Source organism: Lacerta agilis, chromosome 5 (genome assembly GCF_009819535.1).
Source record: "Lacerta agilis isolate rLacAgi1 chromosome 5, rLacAgi1.pri, whole genome shotgun sequence".
In the NCBI taxonomy this organism is placed as follows: domain Eukaryota; kingdom Metazoa; phylum Chordata; class Lepidosauria; order Squamata; family Lacertidae; genus Lacerta; species Lacerta agilis.
In genome coordinates, this window is record NC_046316.1 from 53,599,121 (window position 1) to 53,614,248 (window position 15,128).

At 41.1% G+C, this 15,128-nt stretch overlaps 1 protein-coding gene across 4 annotated transcripts in view; it reads left to right on the forward strand.

Moving 5' to 3' along the window:
* KAZALD1 (Kazal type serine peptidase inhibitor domain 1) overlaps positions 1-14,468 on the forward strand; it is a 30,228-nt gene extending 15,760 nt beyond the window's left edge. For 2 of the 4 annotated variants that reach the window (XM_033149818.1, XM_033149819.1), the window contains exons 2-5: positions 6,422-7,033; positions 8,946-9,106; positions 11,704-11,851; positions 14,078-14,468. In XM_033149818.1, the coding sequence (XP_033005709.1) occupies positions 6,484-7,033; positions 8,946-9,106; positions 11,704-11,851; positions 14,078-14,175 (957 nt within the window). In that variant the 5' untranslated portion in view covers positions 6,422-6,483 and the 3' untranslated portion in view covers positions 14,176-14,468. Of the gene's footprint in view, positions 1-3,097; positions 3,285-6,421; positions 7,034-8,945; positions 9,107-11,703; positions 11,852-14,077 lie in introns of those variants that run through there. The other 2 variants (XM_033149815.1, XM_033149817.1) reach the window with 2 other exon arrangements.
* Positions 14,469-15,128: the final 660 nt, after the last annotated feature.

A 15,128-nucleotide genomic window follows, 5' to 3' on the forward strand; every position in this document is an offset into this window, starting at 1 on the left:
ACATAGAATTGTAGAGTTGGAAGGGACCACAAGGGTCATCTAGTCCAAACCCCCTGCAGTGCAGGAATCTTTTGCTCAACATGGGGCTCAAACCCACAACAATGTGATTAGGAGTCTCATGTTCTACTGACTGAGCTACCTCGTGAACACAAAAGTCTGCCACAATGGATCGGTTTCCTTTTGTTATTTGCGCAACTCGACTTCTCAGAAGCCAACTGATAGCTTGCAAAGAAACTGAATGTGTATTTCTGATTTTTAAAAGGTAATCAAGATCCACTATTACTGAAAGCGTTATGCAAAGCCTTGCAAATGCTACTGAGGCCACAGGATGGCATTACTTTGTTCTACTGTTTGAATCTTTAATGTAGCCAACTACTAATTAGATAATCATCACCAATTTGAATGTGAACTGATGGTACTATTTTGAGTACAGGACCACTCCCTACCTTGGAGGGCTCCAGTGGCCCCCTCTTTAATGGTATCATGACACTCTGCAAATATTTCTTTGCCCTGCCAAGATTCTGTTTTGGTTTAGCCTACTCTCTCTTCTCTTTGTGATTATGTTTGGATAGTCAGCTCTGGTATGGGTTTGTTGTTGTTGTTTTTAAGCTCCCGGCTTTATTTTATTGTTTGGTTGTGTTTGTTTTAGTTTGTAATTGCGAGCTACTTTGGGGACACTGTGAGAGGCTGAAAGGAAGAATGGAAATATTGCAATAGATAAATAAATGAATACTACTCAGAAAGAATATCAAAGTAATGCACCCAGGCACCATTTTCAACCCTTACTCAGTCCTTCCTAGCTCAGTTTTCAAGTGGTGTTCTTTATAAACACACGAGAGGTTAAAAACATAGGACGGTGAGATCAGGGGGCCATCAAGCCCAGAGTCCCCTTTCCTGCAGTGGCCAACCAGATGCCTACAAAAGCCCCTAAGCAGGATGGGAGTGCAATAGCACCCTCTTGTTCATGGTACTCAGGGGCAAGTTACCTCTGTTTCTGGAGGTAGCATACATCCATCATGACCAGCAGTCATTGATATCTTCCCTGAAATTGTCTAATCCCCTTTTAACCATTAAGGTTCCTCAGTGAAAAGATTGACAATGGCACAGAAGCCGCCTGAAGTTAGTTTGTCCACTATTGCTGATTGTCCTCTCCATTCCACAGGAGTAGATTGATGCTGGGCCCAATCCAGGGATCCAGGACCTGCACTTCCAGATCACACTGGGCAACAGCTAGACTCACAGCCACAGTTGGAATCCTATATGTGAATTGTGATGGAGCCTTAGGATGGATCCCATAATTCTCATCAATGAACTTTTCACTCAGTGCTAATAGTCTTGGTCCCGCCATATACGTTTAGTTGAGGGTTGCTCCATTAGTTACATCTGTAGTTCTGCAATACATGCAAGTACAAAAGATCACTCAGGGGTTGTTTTGGTGGGGAGCAGCATACATATCAAATCAGGCATCTTCTCTTTGAAAAGAAAAGGGACACACTCCTGTAGCTACTTTTGCTGTTCATATGAACATAATTGGATCAGACAAAGAGTCTTCATTGAACCTTTTTACCACATAGGCATCTTAGCCAGCATAGATTTGACATCCTAGAGAAGACAAAGGCAAGTGTGTTGATCGGTGACATAAGGTCCCATCCATTTGTAATAGTATGCAGTTGTCAGAGAGAAGGCTGAGATAGGCCTATTATTATTATTATTATTATTATTATTATTAAATAAATTTGTATTAACTTTCTTTTCTGTCATTACAAACATCTCATATCAACAACATACATATTACACATCTTCACCCCTTCCCTCCCAGGCTTCCCTCAGCTTCCAGTTCTGGTTTGTTACCCCCTTATTGCATACTGCTGTTTCTTACAATCCACCAAATCATTTCTTCATTGTTTTAAGTGTTCTCTATCAATAAAGATGTGTGTGTTTATTTAAATCCTGCCATCAAGTCAATGTTATTTCTTTGTTTCTGCAAATATATTATGAAAGGTTCCCACTCTTTTTCAAAGTCACTGTTGTCCTTTTCTTGTAGTCTATCTGTCAGTTTTGCTAGTTCTGCATAGTTCATCAATTTCTCTTGCCATTGTTCTTTTGTTGGAATTTCTCCAGTCTTCCAGTTTTGTGCTATCAAAATTCTCGCCGCCGTAGTAGTATACATAAATAGTGTCCTCTTCTCTTTTGGCAGATCTTGACCTAAAATACCTAATAGGAAGGCTTCTGGTTGTTTAGCAAATGTTATTTTCAATGTTTTTTTCCATTCATTGTATATCATTTCCCAATATATTTTTACATTTTTACAATCCCACCACATATGATAAAAAGTACCTTCAGCCTCACACCTCCAACACTCCTTCTGTTCATTTTTGTACATTTCTGCTAATTTGACCGGTGTTATATACCATCTATATACATCATCTTCATATAGTTCTCTCTCAACAATACAGGTACACAGTCCGTAAATTTCAAATTTACTTTCCACAATTTTGTCCAATCTCCGAATTGTATATTGTGACCTATATCTTGTGCCCATTTTATCCTCAGAGATAGGCCTCTTATTTTTGACATGCCTTATAAAAAACACCAGGGATCCTCACTGAGAATGCCCTCTGAAACACTCTGATGATCCTCACTGAGAATGCCCTCTGAAACATACCATCCATGTGGCAACTAAATATCACTTTCCCGAATACCTCTCACTTTCACAGCTTCTCTCTATAGCAAGCAGAAGGGGCCACACCAGGAGTTTCTGGGGGCTCTTCTGCTGTGGAATGTTTTGCTTCGGAAAAAAATCAGGCACATCTGCCACCCAAGAATTCTGAGCTCCCCCCTGGACATGTTGAGTTCCAGTTCATACTTCTAATTTTTTTAAAAAAAGATTTTTCTGCCTAGAGCCTGCTTCCTAAGTAGTCAGTGAAAAAAGTGTCTAGTTACAATTGTGGTTTCTCCGTAGAAGGAGGTTTCTGCTGGGCTTCACTTGTGGCCATTCAGCATGAAAACAAGTCTAGTGGCTAATCAGGCAGGCTTTGGTGGAAGTAGTACTGTTTGTGTGTGTTGAGGGGCGGGAGAGAGGAGAGGGCTGGGATCAGGGGATCACGTTTCATTGTGACATCACTGGTCCTCATTCCAAGCAGAGATGCAGACAAACTAATCCACTGGAAAAGGCAAAAATCATCCAGCTTAACCCGGTTGGAGGGGATATTCAGGACGGCACTGGAAGCAACTGATCACCAGGATTTTGAACCAGCCACAGGCTTTGGCTAGTCTGAGCGGAGGTAGGTGCATCCACCACTGTATGGGGAGCTGAGTTGCCAGATTTTTTTTTTATTTTATTTTTTTAATGTGAGGTATTTTAGGGCTACATTGTCTACTGTATATAGTATGCAAGGAACTGGAGCGTTCTCAAAAGAAGGAATATTCATTACCATGATTCTCTGGATTAAGGCAATTCAAGTCAGGTCTAGCATTTAAAATAAAGGAGGGTAAATATTTGCATGGAGCTTCGTAAACCTTCCTTTCAAGGTTAAAGCATGGTCCTGCAGACCAGCTGCTCAGACTAACTTTCTGACAGTAAGAGCTGTTTGACAGGGGAACAAATTCCCACGAGAGGTGGTAGATTCTCCTTCCTTGGAGGTTTATAAGCAGAGCTTGGATGGCCATCTGTCATGTATGATCTAGATGAGATTTCTGCATGGGAGGGGGGGTTGGTTGGAGTAGATGAGCCTTGGGGTCCCTTCCAACTCTACAATTCTATGATTTGATGAGCTCCTTGACCATTCCTGAAATCTCAAGGTATCCATTGATTTCTGAAACTGGATTCTGGAAAAACGAGCATTTCAGACTTGGCTCCAGGTTTTCAGCCACAGGAGATACATATCCTTGGAACCATTTAAGCATTTGTTGGATAAACATCTGTCATGGATGGGATGGGTCCAAGGAATCCTGTCTACAGGCAAAGCATGAAACAATTGGCCTCTAAAATCACTGCTCGCTGTGTCTCTATGGGCCCTGACGCTTCCATTATTTCCCCTGGTCCCCTGTGCTAAGTTCCTCTAAAGATGTATCTAAAGTCTAGCAAAGTTTTCAATTAGCATGGAGAGAATAACATTGTTGAACAGTAATACTCCTGAGGGTGTTTGGAAACTGATATGAAGCACTTCATTCATTGTGATGTATTATATTTAGCATCCTCCTGTTATTTACATCACAGTCCTAGACATGTTTACTCAGAAACAAGTCCCACTGTGTTCAGTGGAGCATACTCCGAGGTAAATGTGCATGTGGTTGCAGCCTTAACTTCACAGCAATTGAGCCATCCAAACAACTTTTTTATTGCATGTTCATGATGATTTGTGATAATGATGGTATCAGGGGTGGTCATACACAATTTTGCTTTCAATACTGTTTGCACCAGCAAATGTTTTGGGGTGTTCATACTGCCTCATTCCCATTCAGTGCATATCCTGCAACTTCCTGCTGAAATTCCAAAACTTTTTATACCACAGATGTTCAGGGTGTTGTCCTGCATATGTCCCACTGTAGTCCTTCCAGACAGCAATAATTTGGTAACATTGGGGAAGCACTGAAGAACAATTAATGATATATAATAAATCCACCACTATTGTGTCAAGAATATGTTGCAAAATTCCTCTGCAATAAAACATGTTGTAAAAATAATCCACAATAAAACACATTGCAAAATTCACCCACAACAAAACACTAGAGACTTGCCCCGAGTCTTTCTCCCCCCCCCCTGTATTATCATCATCAGAGTCTCAAGACCTAGTATGTTGGCAGAAGTGTAATTTCTAGCTCACCAATAAAAGTTGCTATCATCATGGTATCTAACTAAAGGTCTGGTATGAAATCTGCACGTTTGTGGTTAGGAGGGAGTGGGGAGTGAAGGAGAACAATTCTGGGAAGGCTTGGCTGTCACAAGATAGCCCTTAATGCCCAGGGCTATACAGAGTGTGTTTTCTATGAAACAATAGAACTCCTTCTGTTATGGATTAGTTTCATCTGAAATGCCATGCAATTTTTTCTTTAGCGCTTGTCTGTAAGTGAGAATATTGCTAACAGTGCTCATTAGTGCACTTCCATAATAACAGAGTGGGGTTTCTATCTCCAAAGTTAGAAAAAAAAATGCAGGTTGTCGTGTTAGTCATTAGGATCTGGATGGAGAGAGAAATCTAGAGGAGATGGTCCGAAAAAGCATCTGAAATACTAGGTTCTGTTTTCGTGTGTTCTAGTGATACAGAGCAGCCCAGAGGAGTTGGGTTATTTTATTTATTTCTGCGGATATATCTGTTTGTCTATTAGACCAAAATAGGTAGGTGGATCTAGGATCCTAGCTTTTGGAGGAAAGAGGCATGAAATAGACATTACCATGGAGGAGTGGGAATGGGGGAGGTAAAGGTGATAAGAACCAAGGATAATGTACTAGGGGTGGGGGTGGGGAAACCTGCTTGACACTTAATTGGCTGCAACTGCAAGTGAGTGACAGAAATAGCAATTGCATCCCCTCTTCCTTACCCAAGGGCCATTTCTTTCAGAACAACTGTTAACTATCTGATACAATGCAACAGATGTCCCTGTCTCAATGGCAGCCGCATGGCTGAAGTCAAACAACCCCCAAGATTTTGAATGAAGCAGCCTAGAAAAATGATCATGGACAAGAATAACTTAGTGCTGAGTGAATATTTTCACAGCATGACTGCTCCCTCATTGACCTCGCAGTCTTTGTTCTAAAAGGAAGCTTGTACAATATACATGAAAGGCAAGCTTGGGAATTAACATTCATAGCCTTATGGCAGAGAAAGCACAGTGGCTTAAACAGACTAGGGATTGAGTTCCTGGCTTGGGACAACAATAGGCCATAACCACCTGTTAGCCATTATATTTTTCTATGCTAAAATAATTGTAAATAAACTGTGATCTGAAATGATTGAAATGTGCATTTACTATTGTTCTGGATATAATACCTCAAGGCTTAACTTTCCTGTCTGCCTGATGAAACATCTTGCAATTATATATATTGTATGGGCGATTTTCAACTTTCACAGGAGTTACACTCTGGCGATAGTGTGTAAAGCTAAAATAACGTATAGTCAAAATACATAGGGTTCAGTGGTGGGTGGGATTGCCTTTTCCCCCAGATGATGTCCCTTGCTCCTCATATAGTTCCACAGGAACTCAAGAAACTGCCTTATACCAAATCAGCCCAGTGGTCCATCTAGTTCAGTATTGTCTACACTGATTGGCAGGAAATCTCCAAGGTTACAAGAAGCTCTACTTGGAGGTACGGCCACTGAGCCACAACCCTTCCCCACACCTCAGGGATTCATTAAGTGGTTGTGGTTGTCTCTGAATATTGGTATATCCCCCTCTTCTAAGTTCTATTTCTTTTTTGCAGGCACTGATGGCCTTGTAGAGAAAGTTGCAGTGAATGGTGCTGAGGACCCAAGTGTCCAAGGGATGTTTTCCGGCAAGGGTGGTGAATGGATGCCAAGTTCCCGAAAGCTTGTGAGAATGTCTCGGCCTGCTAACTTAGCCTCCTTACGAGCCACCTTTCTCTTGCTGTTTTTGTGCTGGGATGTACTCAGTCGAGCCCTGCCTGTCGGCCCAGATTACTTGCAGCGTGGCTGGCAGAGGCTTCTGGAGGAGGGGGAGAGCTGTGTGCAATGTAGATTAGAAGAATGTCCCACGCCACGTGGCTGCCTTGCTGGGGTGGTGCTGGATGCCTGTGACTGCTGTTGGGAGTGTGCCAATCTGGAGGGCCAGATCTGTGACTTGGACAATACCAACCACTTCTATGGCAAGTGTGGAGATCACTTAGAGTGCCGCCTTGATTCCGGGGACCTACGGCGTGGTGAGGTGCCTGAGCCTCAGTGCACTTGCCAATCTAGCCAGGCTCTCTGTGGCTCCGATGGCAAGACCTATGCCCAAATATGCAAATTTCAAGAGGTGCATAACTCCCACCCAGAGGCTAATCTCACTGTGGCCCATGAAGGACCCTGTGAATCAGGTAAGGCTTTTCAAGGTTTTCTCTAAATTTCCAAGTGAAGCTGCAAGCGATGATTTGGAAATTAAATGAGAAGGCATTTCTCCACATTTACATTCCAAGAAAAAGGGGCATTTGGGAAATGAAACAGACGGACAGCTGTAAGCTGGACAAAAGAGAAATGGGGAATGCTTTGACAGCTACCTTAAACCAGTTCAAGCTTTTGTTTTTTCGAGCCCAGTACAATGACTGGTGGAAGTGTTCCAGGGTCTCCAGCGAAGATCTTCCCCATCACTTGCCATGTGAGCTTTTTAAACTGGAAATGCCAGGTATTAAACCTCAAACTAGGACTTTCTGTATGCAAAGCACAACCACACCTTAAGAGTGATGCATAGACCTCTTCACAGTGCGCTGTAATTATTTTCTATGGAAAGCTGTGAAGACCAAGATCATGGGGTTCCACCCCCCAAAAAAGCAGTAAGTAATTGAAAATAAGGCCTGTATGGTTGTTAGGAGGCACCTCCAGATGATGACATCTCCAGTGCTTAGAGTGAACCTAAATATCTGGCCAGAAGCCTATTAAGTGACAAAGTGAGACCAGTCTTCTTTTTCAGCCTGTGTCGCTTTCACATGTGTTCAATCACATGTCCATTCCAGCCTATTTCATATTCATCTGGATATTTTGTGCTGCCATTGAAAAATCCAGAAAAGAAATTTGTATTGACCAATGTTTATAAATGTTTACTATCCCACAAAAGACACATTTCTGTACCGATTTTCCCTCGAAGCACATATTTCTAAACATATTTTATTCTGAAATATACAGGTCAACATGCATTTTTTTACTTGATGTACTGGGGACTACATCACAAAATTTGGAGAAAAATTAGATTGCTATTTAGTGTGCACAGCCTGGCCCAGAAAAGAATGGCCCAGTAAGCTACAACATGTGTGTATCTTAAAATAGATGGAGCCACTTTGCTAGATTCCAATGAAGGGGAACAATAGAAGAAATCCAAGATGTTGGGGGGCAGGATGGTGTCACTGGGATTGCTAACATTTGGCCTCACAACACTACACTATTTGGAATATCCAACTGAAACTTAAGAAGGTGCCTGAAATTAGCCAGAGATTCTTTGGTGAACTGATCAAAGATTATCCACTCTGCAGCTCTCCAAGGTATCAAGTAGAGAACTATCTATCCCACCCAACACTTTGTTAACTGGGGATGCTGGAGATGGACCTTGGGAACAGAGTATATGCTCTACCACAGAGCTATGGATCCCTCCCTGTGCAGCCAACCTCAAAACAGGAGGAAGAGAGGGACTAGGATGCTTAAAATGTAGCCAAAGCATCTGACAATAAAGAAGGGCTGATTAGCAGCTGCCACAAGGATGTCACGTTTCTGCTGCAACATGAGACTGAAGCGACATTCCCCGAGAAGCACTTCATTTAAACGAGTGTGACAAAGCTCTGGACCACCGTTTAGGGGCCAAGGGCTGTGGTTCACAGATGTGCCATGATGCAAACACAGGCTTGACTAACAACTGCTGGTGGGCATGGCAAAGAGGACTATTCAGCTCAGTCATAAAAAGCCTGGCCTTTTCTGCTGTTAAGAAATAAGGCAGCGTAGTGCAACCGTTGTACAGAACAATGTGCTTAATTATTATTGTGGTGGTTGCTGCTGCTGCACCTAAAATTGCTAGTTGCTGAACAAAAATATTAAAATTACACAGGCGCTGCTTGCAGGCTGACATTTGAAAAGTAAATATCACATCGTGTACTATAAGGATTACTTGGAAAACACACCTAAATCAGATCTCAGCTAGAACAAGCTGAGAGAACTAATCTATAAAATCCAGCATGAAAATGTTTTGTCTTCATATACAAGCAACCCAGAGATTATTTCCCTCAGATGGTTTTGGGTCTTTTCCAGAGCCCCACATCATATCGCCTCCCTATGACATCTGGAACATCACTGGGCAAGATGTGATCTTTGGCTGTGAGGTCTTTGCATACCCCATGGCATCTATTGAATGGAGAAAGGAGGGGTTGGACATGCTGCTTCCTGGAGATGACCCCCACATCTCGGTTCAGGTGAGCTATGAGTTCCAGAAAGAGCTCAGGAGGGAGAATGGTTTGTGTTTATGGGGCAGGGCTGAAAAAGGATTTTGCAGCAGAAGATACTCAGATTACTCAGTTATTTGGCAGGCCTAATTTACCTCCTTTTAGCAACTGCATCTCATGTTTAGCATCTTCCATCACTTAGGCTGACCTTAGGTCTTCTGCCCGCCAACCACAGATATGCCACAGATGAACTTTCATTTTCTTCAGAATATGTCTTATTTGCTGCTGAAAATGCACATGCATTTCCTTTGTTACCGTGAAGTTCAATTATCTTCTACTTTTTACTTTTCCCCTTTGAGGAAGAGTAATACACGTATCCACAATGGCAGCTGTGGAATATTATACTCACTGTGCATAACCCTAAAACAGAAGGCTCACCAAGTTATCTTCAGAAGGGTTAACAGGCTTGGAGCTCCATCCCAAAATAGAACTTGAGAGGCTGTAGGGCAGCCGCTTGTATACCCTTCTATTTAAAGGGCGTGTAAGGAAGTCCTGGGAAACTTTTATAGAAACTACAAATCTTTATTATTATTGCATGGAATGTTTGGGTGAGGCGAAAACTACATCACTGCTGGATTGAGAAGCTTGGGGAAGCTCCATGTTTCGGGCAGGGGGAAAGTACGTAGTGTTATGCTTCTGACAGCATCTTCCAGCTAGAATGAATTTCAAGTCACTTTCCTTGACTGCATTTTCTTGCTGGACCACACATCAGGGATGAAACTGAACAAATGAAAACTGGAACCAGAAGCAGCTTTCCCACAGGGAAAAGCTGAAACAATGGAATAAACTCCATTTTTCTGTGAGTTAATTAAAAACAGTTTAAATGAAACATTATGGAATATATTGAGCAGAAAAATCTTCAGTGTGAGGGTAGCTATTAAACCAGATGATACTACCAAGGTTCTAATGCACCACTAAATTCCCATGCGCCCCTACAACTTTAGGATTCCATCTTTAAAATGGAATGGAAATCCTAGGCAGGTGGGAAGTGGTCTTCATTGAAACCAGTAGTATTTACATTCTGGCAATCCTGCACAGGATTGTGCTGTAAATCGGTCAGTCTCACTGGAGGATCCTCAGTTTAAGGTTAGGTTTCCCAGTTTAATCAGGAAATCTACCGGTTTGTGACCGCATGTTCTAGTCTATTGCATAGACTTGTATAGCTTTGTAAGAATGCAGAGAAACCTAGTTTTCATTTAAAAAGTTTCTAGACCTCATCTTAAAACTATATGTATGTATACATATAGTTAAGTATATAGACATAATCTTCTAAGAGCTGAGAAATCAAAGGGGATGTGGGTGTGGCTTTCAGTAACCAAGAGTGAAGTTTTTGAGTCTCATATAAAGCTTTTTGATTCAATCCATGGCAAGTAGTCCTTCTCCTACTGACTCCACAAACCCTTCATTTTCTCCTCTTTTCTATTCCAGCCCCTGCCAAGACATTACAAATGCTGGAATTTGTTTCAGTGTTGCGCTGCTATTAGATAAGCAAATGACTATTTCAAAGTGATCTTTTAAATTCTGTGCCTCATGCGTTTCTGCCCATTGGTGAGGTAACATCACTTTTTGGACGTGATTCTGTGCTCTCTGAGTTAACAAGAGAAAGAGAAAGACAGAGCCTGTGCATTCACTTTCAGAGAAAAGCTGCTTGTATCCTGTTTACAAAGGAGACTGAGAAACAAGAAGACAGTTTGTGGTCACTTTCCAGTCCGTTCTGATTTATGCTCCAAAAGAAAAGAGAGAGTGTGCCACAGTACAGTTTGCTACATCTGCAAGGAATTTAGATTCTTTTCCCGTTCAGAGTGGGGGTGAGGGGAGACTTGGTATTTCACAACAGGCTGAGATGTCCCGGAGAATACACAAGTACAAAATACGTATGTGTCAAGTGTGAAATGTGTGCGCATGTAGAATTAGGTACGTAAGTCTTTTAAAAACCCAGAAGTATGCCACCTTTCTTGTTTATGTGTACCCAAACACACAGGATGGTGGAATCTCCCATTTAAAGTGAGAACAAGGAATATGGTGGAATCCTACAGTTTCCAAATATGTACAGAGATGAGACTAATTGTTTGCTCTAACTGCTGGGATTAGGAAAAGAGAAAAGGGGTCTAAATTATAGGAAGACAAATAATAAAGAAGAAATATGCATGCCTCAGAGGTTGTGGAGACCTTTTAAAGTGAAGTATTCAGTCTTATTGGCCCTGCTTTAGAACAGGAAAATGAGTCAACAGCCTTTGCATTCCAGGTGTGTCGCTTTCTAAATAACAAAAGATGTCCTATGTGACAGAGGTAGCATTTATAAATGACAAGATATGCTTGTGCAAGAAAATATATTTCAGAGAACATGATACTGTAGTGCTTCCCCTGAAAGGAGGGCAAATGGAGCAATGCTAAAACTGAGATTTGACTCTGTGCAACCAATATCTTAGATATGCCTGAATTGATTGATTTGTGATACAGAGACTGTCTCAACAACTCCCCATTGGAGATTTCAGCAGCAATCTACTTGCTGTAAAGTTTTTAACAATGCAATTGTGTCTCTCCTGTTGGTATATAATTAACTCTAGTTTAGGGGAGGCCCTCAGAAATATGAGGTGACCAGCTGGCTGCAGATTCAAGCTGTGCGGGTAACTGATGAGGGGACTTACCGCTGCTTTGCGAGGAACAACATTGGGCAGGTGGCAGCTCCAGCCAGCCTCATGGTCCTCACTCCTGGTAAGTAGTTCCTACTCTTCCTCTCCACCTCCTGACAGATTCATTGTGTTGACATTTCAGGCCCGGCACACCAAACACCCTTTGCCATATGTGAGAGCAGATCTTCAATGTCTCTTTAGTCTTCCCCTCTTCTGAGCTATCTGATATTCTTTAGGCAGCTGCTGCTATCAGTGCTCCTTAACTACCAAGTACTGTTTCATATATCCTGTGTAACCAACTGCGTTATGATTGAAGGTTTTTTTTTTTTTAAGAATCAAATGGTTTAACCATAGCTACTAACTATACCAACCTAATCCTTAGTAAAATGTTGTTAACAGTGTTTTCTAAATAAAAGGAATTCAGATATATGGAATACCATTTCCTCACACTCAGGGCAGAACTACACATTACCAAAACATGGTTGCCAACAAAACTGGCAGCCCTGTGTCCATTCCCCCCCCCCCCCCGATTACATCCTCATTACAATCAACATTTTCCCACCCCCTTTAGTGGCAGCAAGTCCTGTGGGTAAAGGGTTTTTTAAAAAGCTAATGTAATGCTGTCAAGATATGAGGGTAGTTGAACTACATGCTACAAAGGAGCAGGTGGGGTTTTTAACAGGGGGATCCCAGTTTCAGTGATAACCATGTGTTTCCCATAATGTTTAGTTCTTCTCTATGGTCACAATTCAACAGAGTTAAGCAGTTCCATGGCAGATGTCTTCTGGACCCAAATTCTACTTTTTGTTCACTGTATCACGATATCCCTCTTTAGCATTCAATTTAAAATATCTGCAAAAACATTTGGAACAAGAACAAAAACTTCGGTAATATTGACATCTTAATTGCTGCTATTTTGCCCGAAAAGGATAAATTTAGATTTTCCCATCTCTCCAGCTCTTTTTTAATTTCCTTCCAAGTCTTTGAATAGTTATTTTCAAATAAATTTATATTATTAGCTGTTACTTCTATACCTAGATATTTCACTTTATTTACTATCTCCCAATTCGCCAATGCTTGTAATTCTTCTACTTCTTTTTTCCTTATATTTTGCCAATCGTGGGGAAAAAAGAAGTATTTGCTTTATGGAGAAAAAGTTTAAGTAAATTTATTTGGGGAGGGAAAAAAGAAAGAATCTTATATAAAATTTTAACAGATACGAAAGAAAGGGGGGGATGGGGAGTCCCGGACCTCAGATTGTACTATGCAGCTAGGATACTTATAGCTAAAACCTGGAAAGGAGAAAAAACACCAACAGTCCAAGAATGGCAAATTAAGCTAATAGAATATATGAATTTAGCAAGGATGACAGCGGCAATAAGAGATATACAAAAACAGAAAACAAAAGCAGAATGGAAATATGTGGAAGAATATTTTAAAAAAGGAGGTTTGAAAACGGAACTAATGATTTGCTTAGATTAAGTTACGCACGTGGGAGATTTAAATTATATATATATATATATATTGTTGCTGTTTTTTGTTCATTTGTAAGAATGAGAGTAACTAAATTATCAGTTAGAGTAATGAAATGAGTATTATACTAAGAAAACCGTTGTAGAAGCAATATGAAGTCATATTTTAAAGTTGATGTATAATTTGAAAGAGATTATTGTAAATTTATGTTTATTATTTGTGTGATGAAAGATTTAATGTTTTGTTTTGTTCTTTTTTTAAAGAAACACAAATTTAATAAAGACTTATTTTAATTTTAAAAAAAAACCAATGATAAAATATCTGCAAAAACAATTAACACCAAATATTAGCTTAAACATGCTATTGTTTGTGACATGCGTGCTTGGTTGATTTATTGGTTTGGTGAACAGAAATGCAGACAAAGACATGGAGATAAAATGTTTGACAAGTTGTTTGTCAGACCCTAGAGAGAGGCAGCTGCTTCAAGCAATGGATGCTGAGATGTGGACAGGGACAGTAGCCATTTCTTTCTAAACCCCTGTCACAGCTATTCTCCTGTGTTAGAGAATAGAGAAGGGTGTGCCATGGGACCTGCACTGAGTCCCCCAAGGATGAGTAAGATTCAGCTGTCAATCTGGTAAGTTTCTGCCCATGGAATGTGGTAGTGGTGACATCTTGTCCTCAGGCAGCAGAACTGAGTCTTGGGCCAGCCCTGTTCTTGGCTGCTTGTAAAATGGACAACATCCAAATATCCCCACAGTGGTGAAGGATAGATAGCAAAGAATACAAACACTGTACTAGGACTAATTATTTGCTTTGTGTCCTGTACTTGCAGATCAGCTGAACATGACTGAATTGGCCCTGCCCAAGATGTCCAGACTAGGGCCAGACGATGACATGGAGAGTGACGATGACTCATATGACTATTACTGATGGCACATGCATGAGGGAGCTGTCAAAGTGAAGAGAAATGTACATCTATTCCATTTTGAACATTTGCCTCTACTGCAGACCTCTGAGATAGCCAGTACTGAATCTTTGTGTTGAAAATCTTCTATGGACAGTTTGGATATCAGTTAATTTTGGGTGGGGAAGATTTATGTATTTAATCATTTGACCCCTTCTTTTGTTAGATGAAGGGGACAACAAGCAAGTGGAGAGAAGGGTTTTGTTTTGTTTTTAGCTGATCCTAGAGCAAATGGGCATTAAATGGTACTTTGATCACCTTTGGAGAATATAGTATCTTTGACCTCACACATGTCTCAACACTCATGTAAACTTCCCCTTGAGAAAATGAGAGGCTTTATCCTCAATGCAGATAGCAGATACAAGATCCTTAGTTCAGAATAGAATATGGTGGGGGAAGCACCAAAAAAAACCCCAACCCCTCCACACCAGGGTCCCAATCCATTGCTGCACACCAGGGATGTACAGCAATGGATACTTCAATTTACTTTTTAAAAACCAGTTATGGAACTGCTAATTGCATGAATGATATTTTGACTAGTTTGATCAGAGACCAGGGCTTCATCTGGACAATTTGAAAGCACAGCACAGACTCTAGAGAAAAGACGAAGCTATGAGACCCCTTCTTGTGATGGGAACCCAGCCTATTCTGTTTCAGATGCTCTCCACATGCTTGTTCTCTACTCTGTTCACCATTCCCTTGTTCCTTACATTACAGGCTCCAAGTTGTCTTCTTAGCCTTGATCTGTACTTCTCTTTGGTCTGCTTCCTCAGTTTGGATCAGCTCTTGCCCTCCAGATCAACTGCAGCGGCTTTGTATGAGACACGATTCGCCATATGAGCTGAATGCCTTGACAATTTTAAAGTGAAACCACCACTCACATGTAGCAGTAGATATGAAGCCTCTTATGCAAATACAC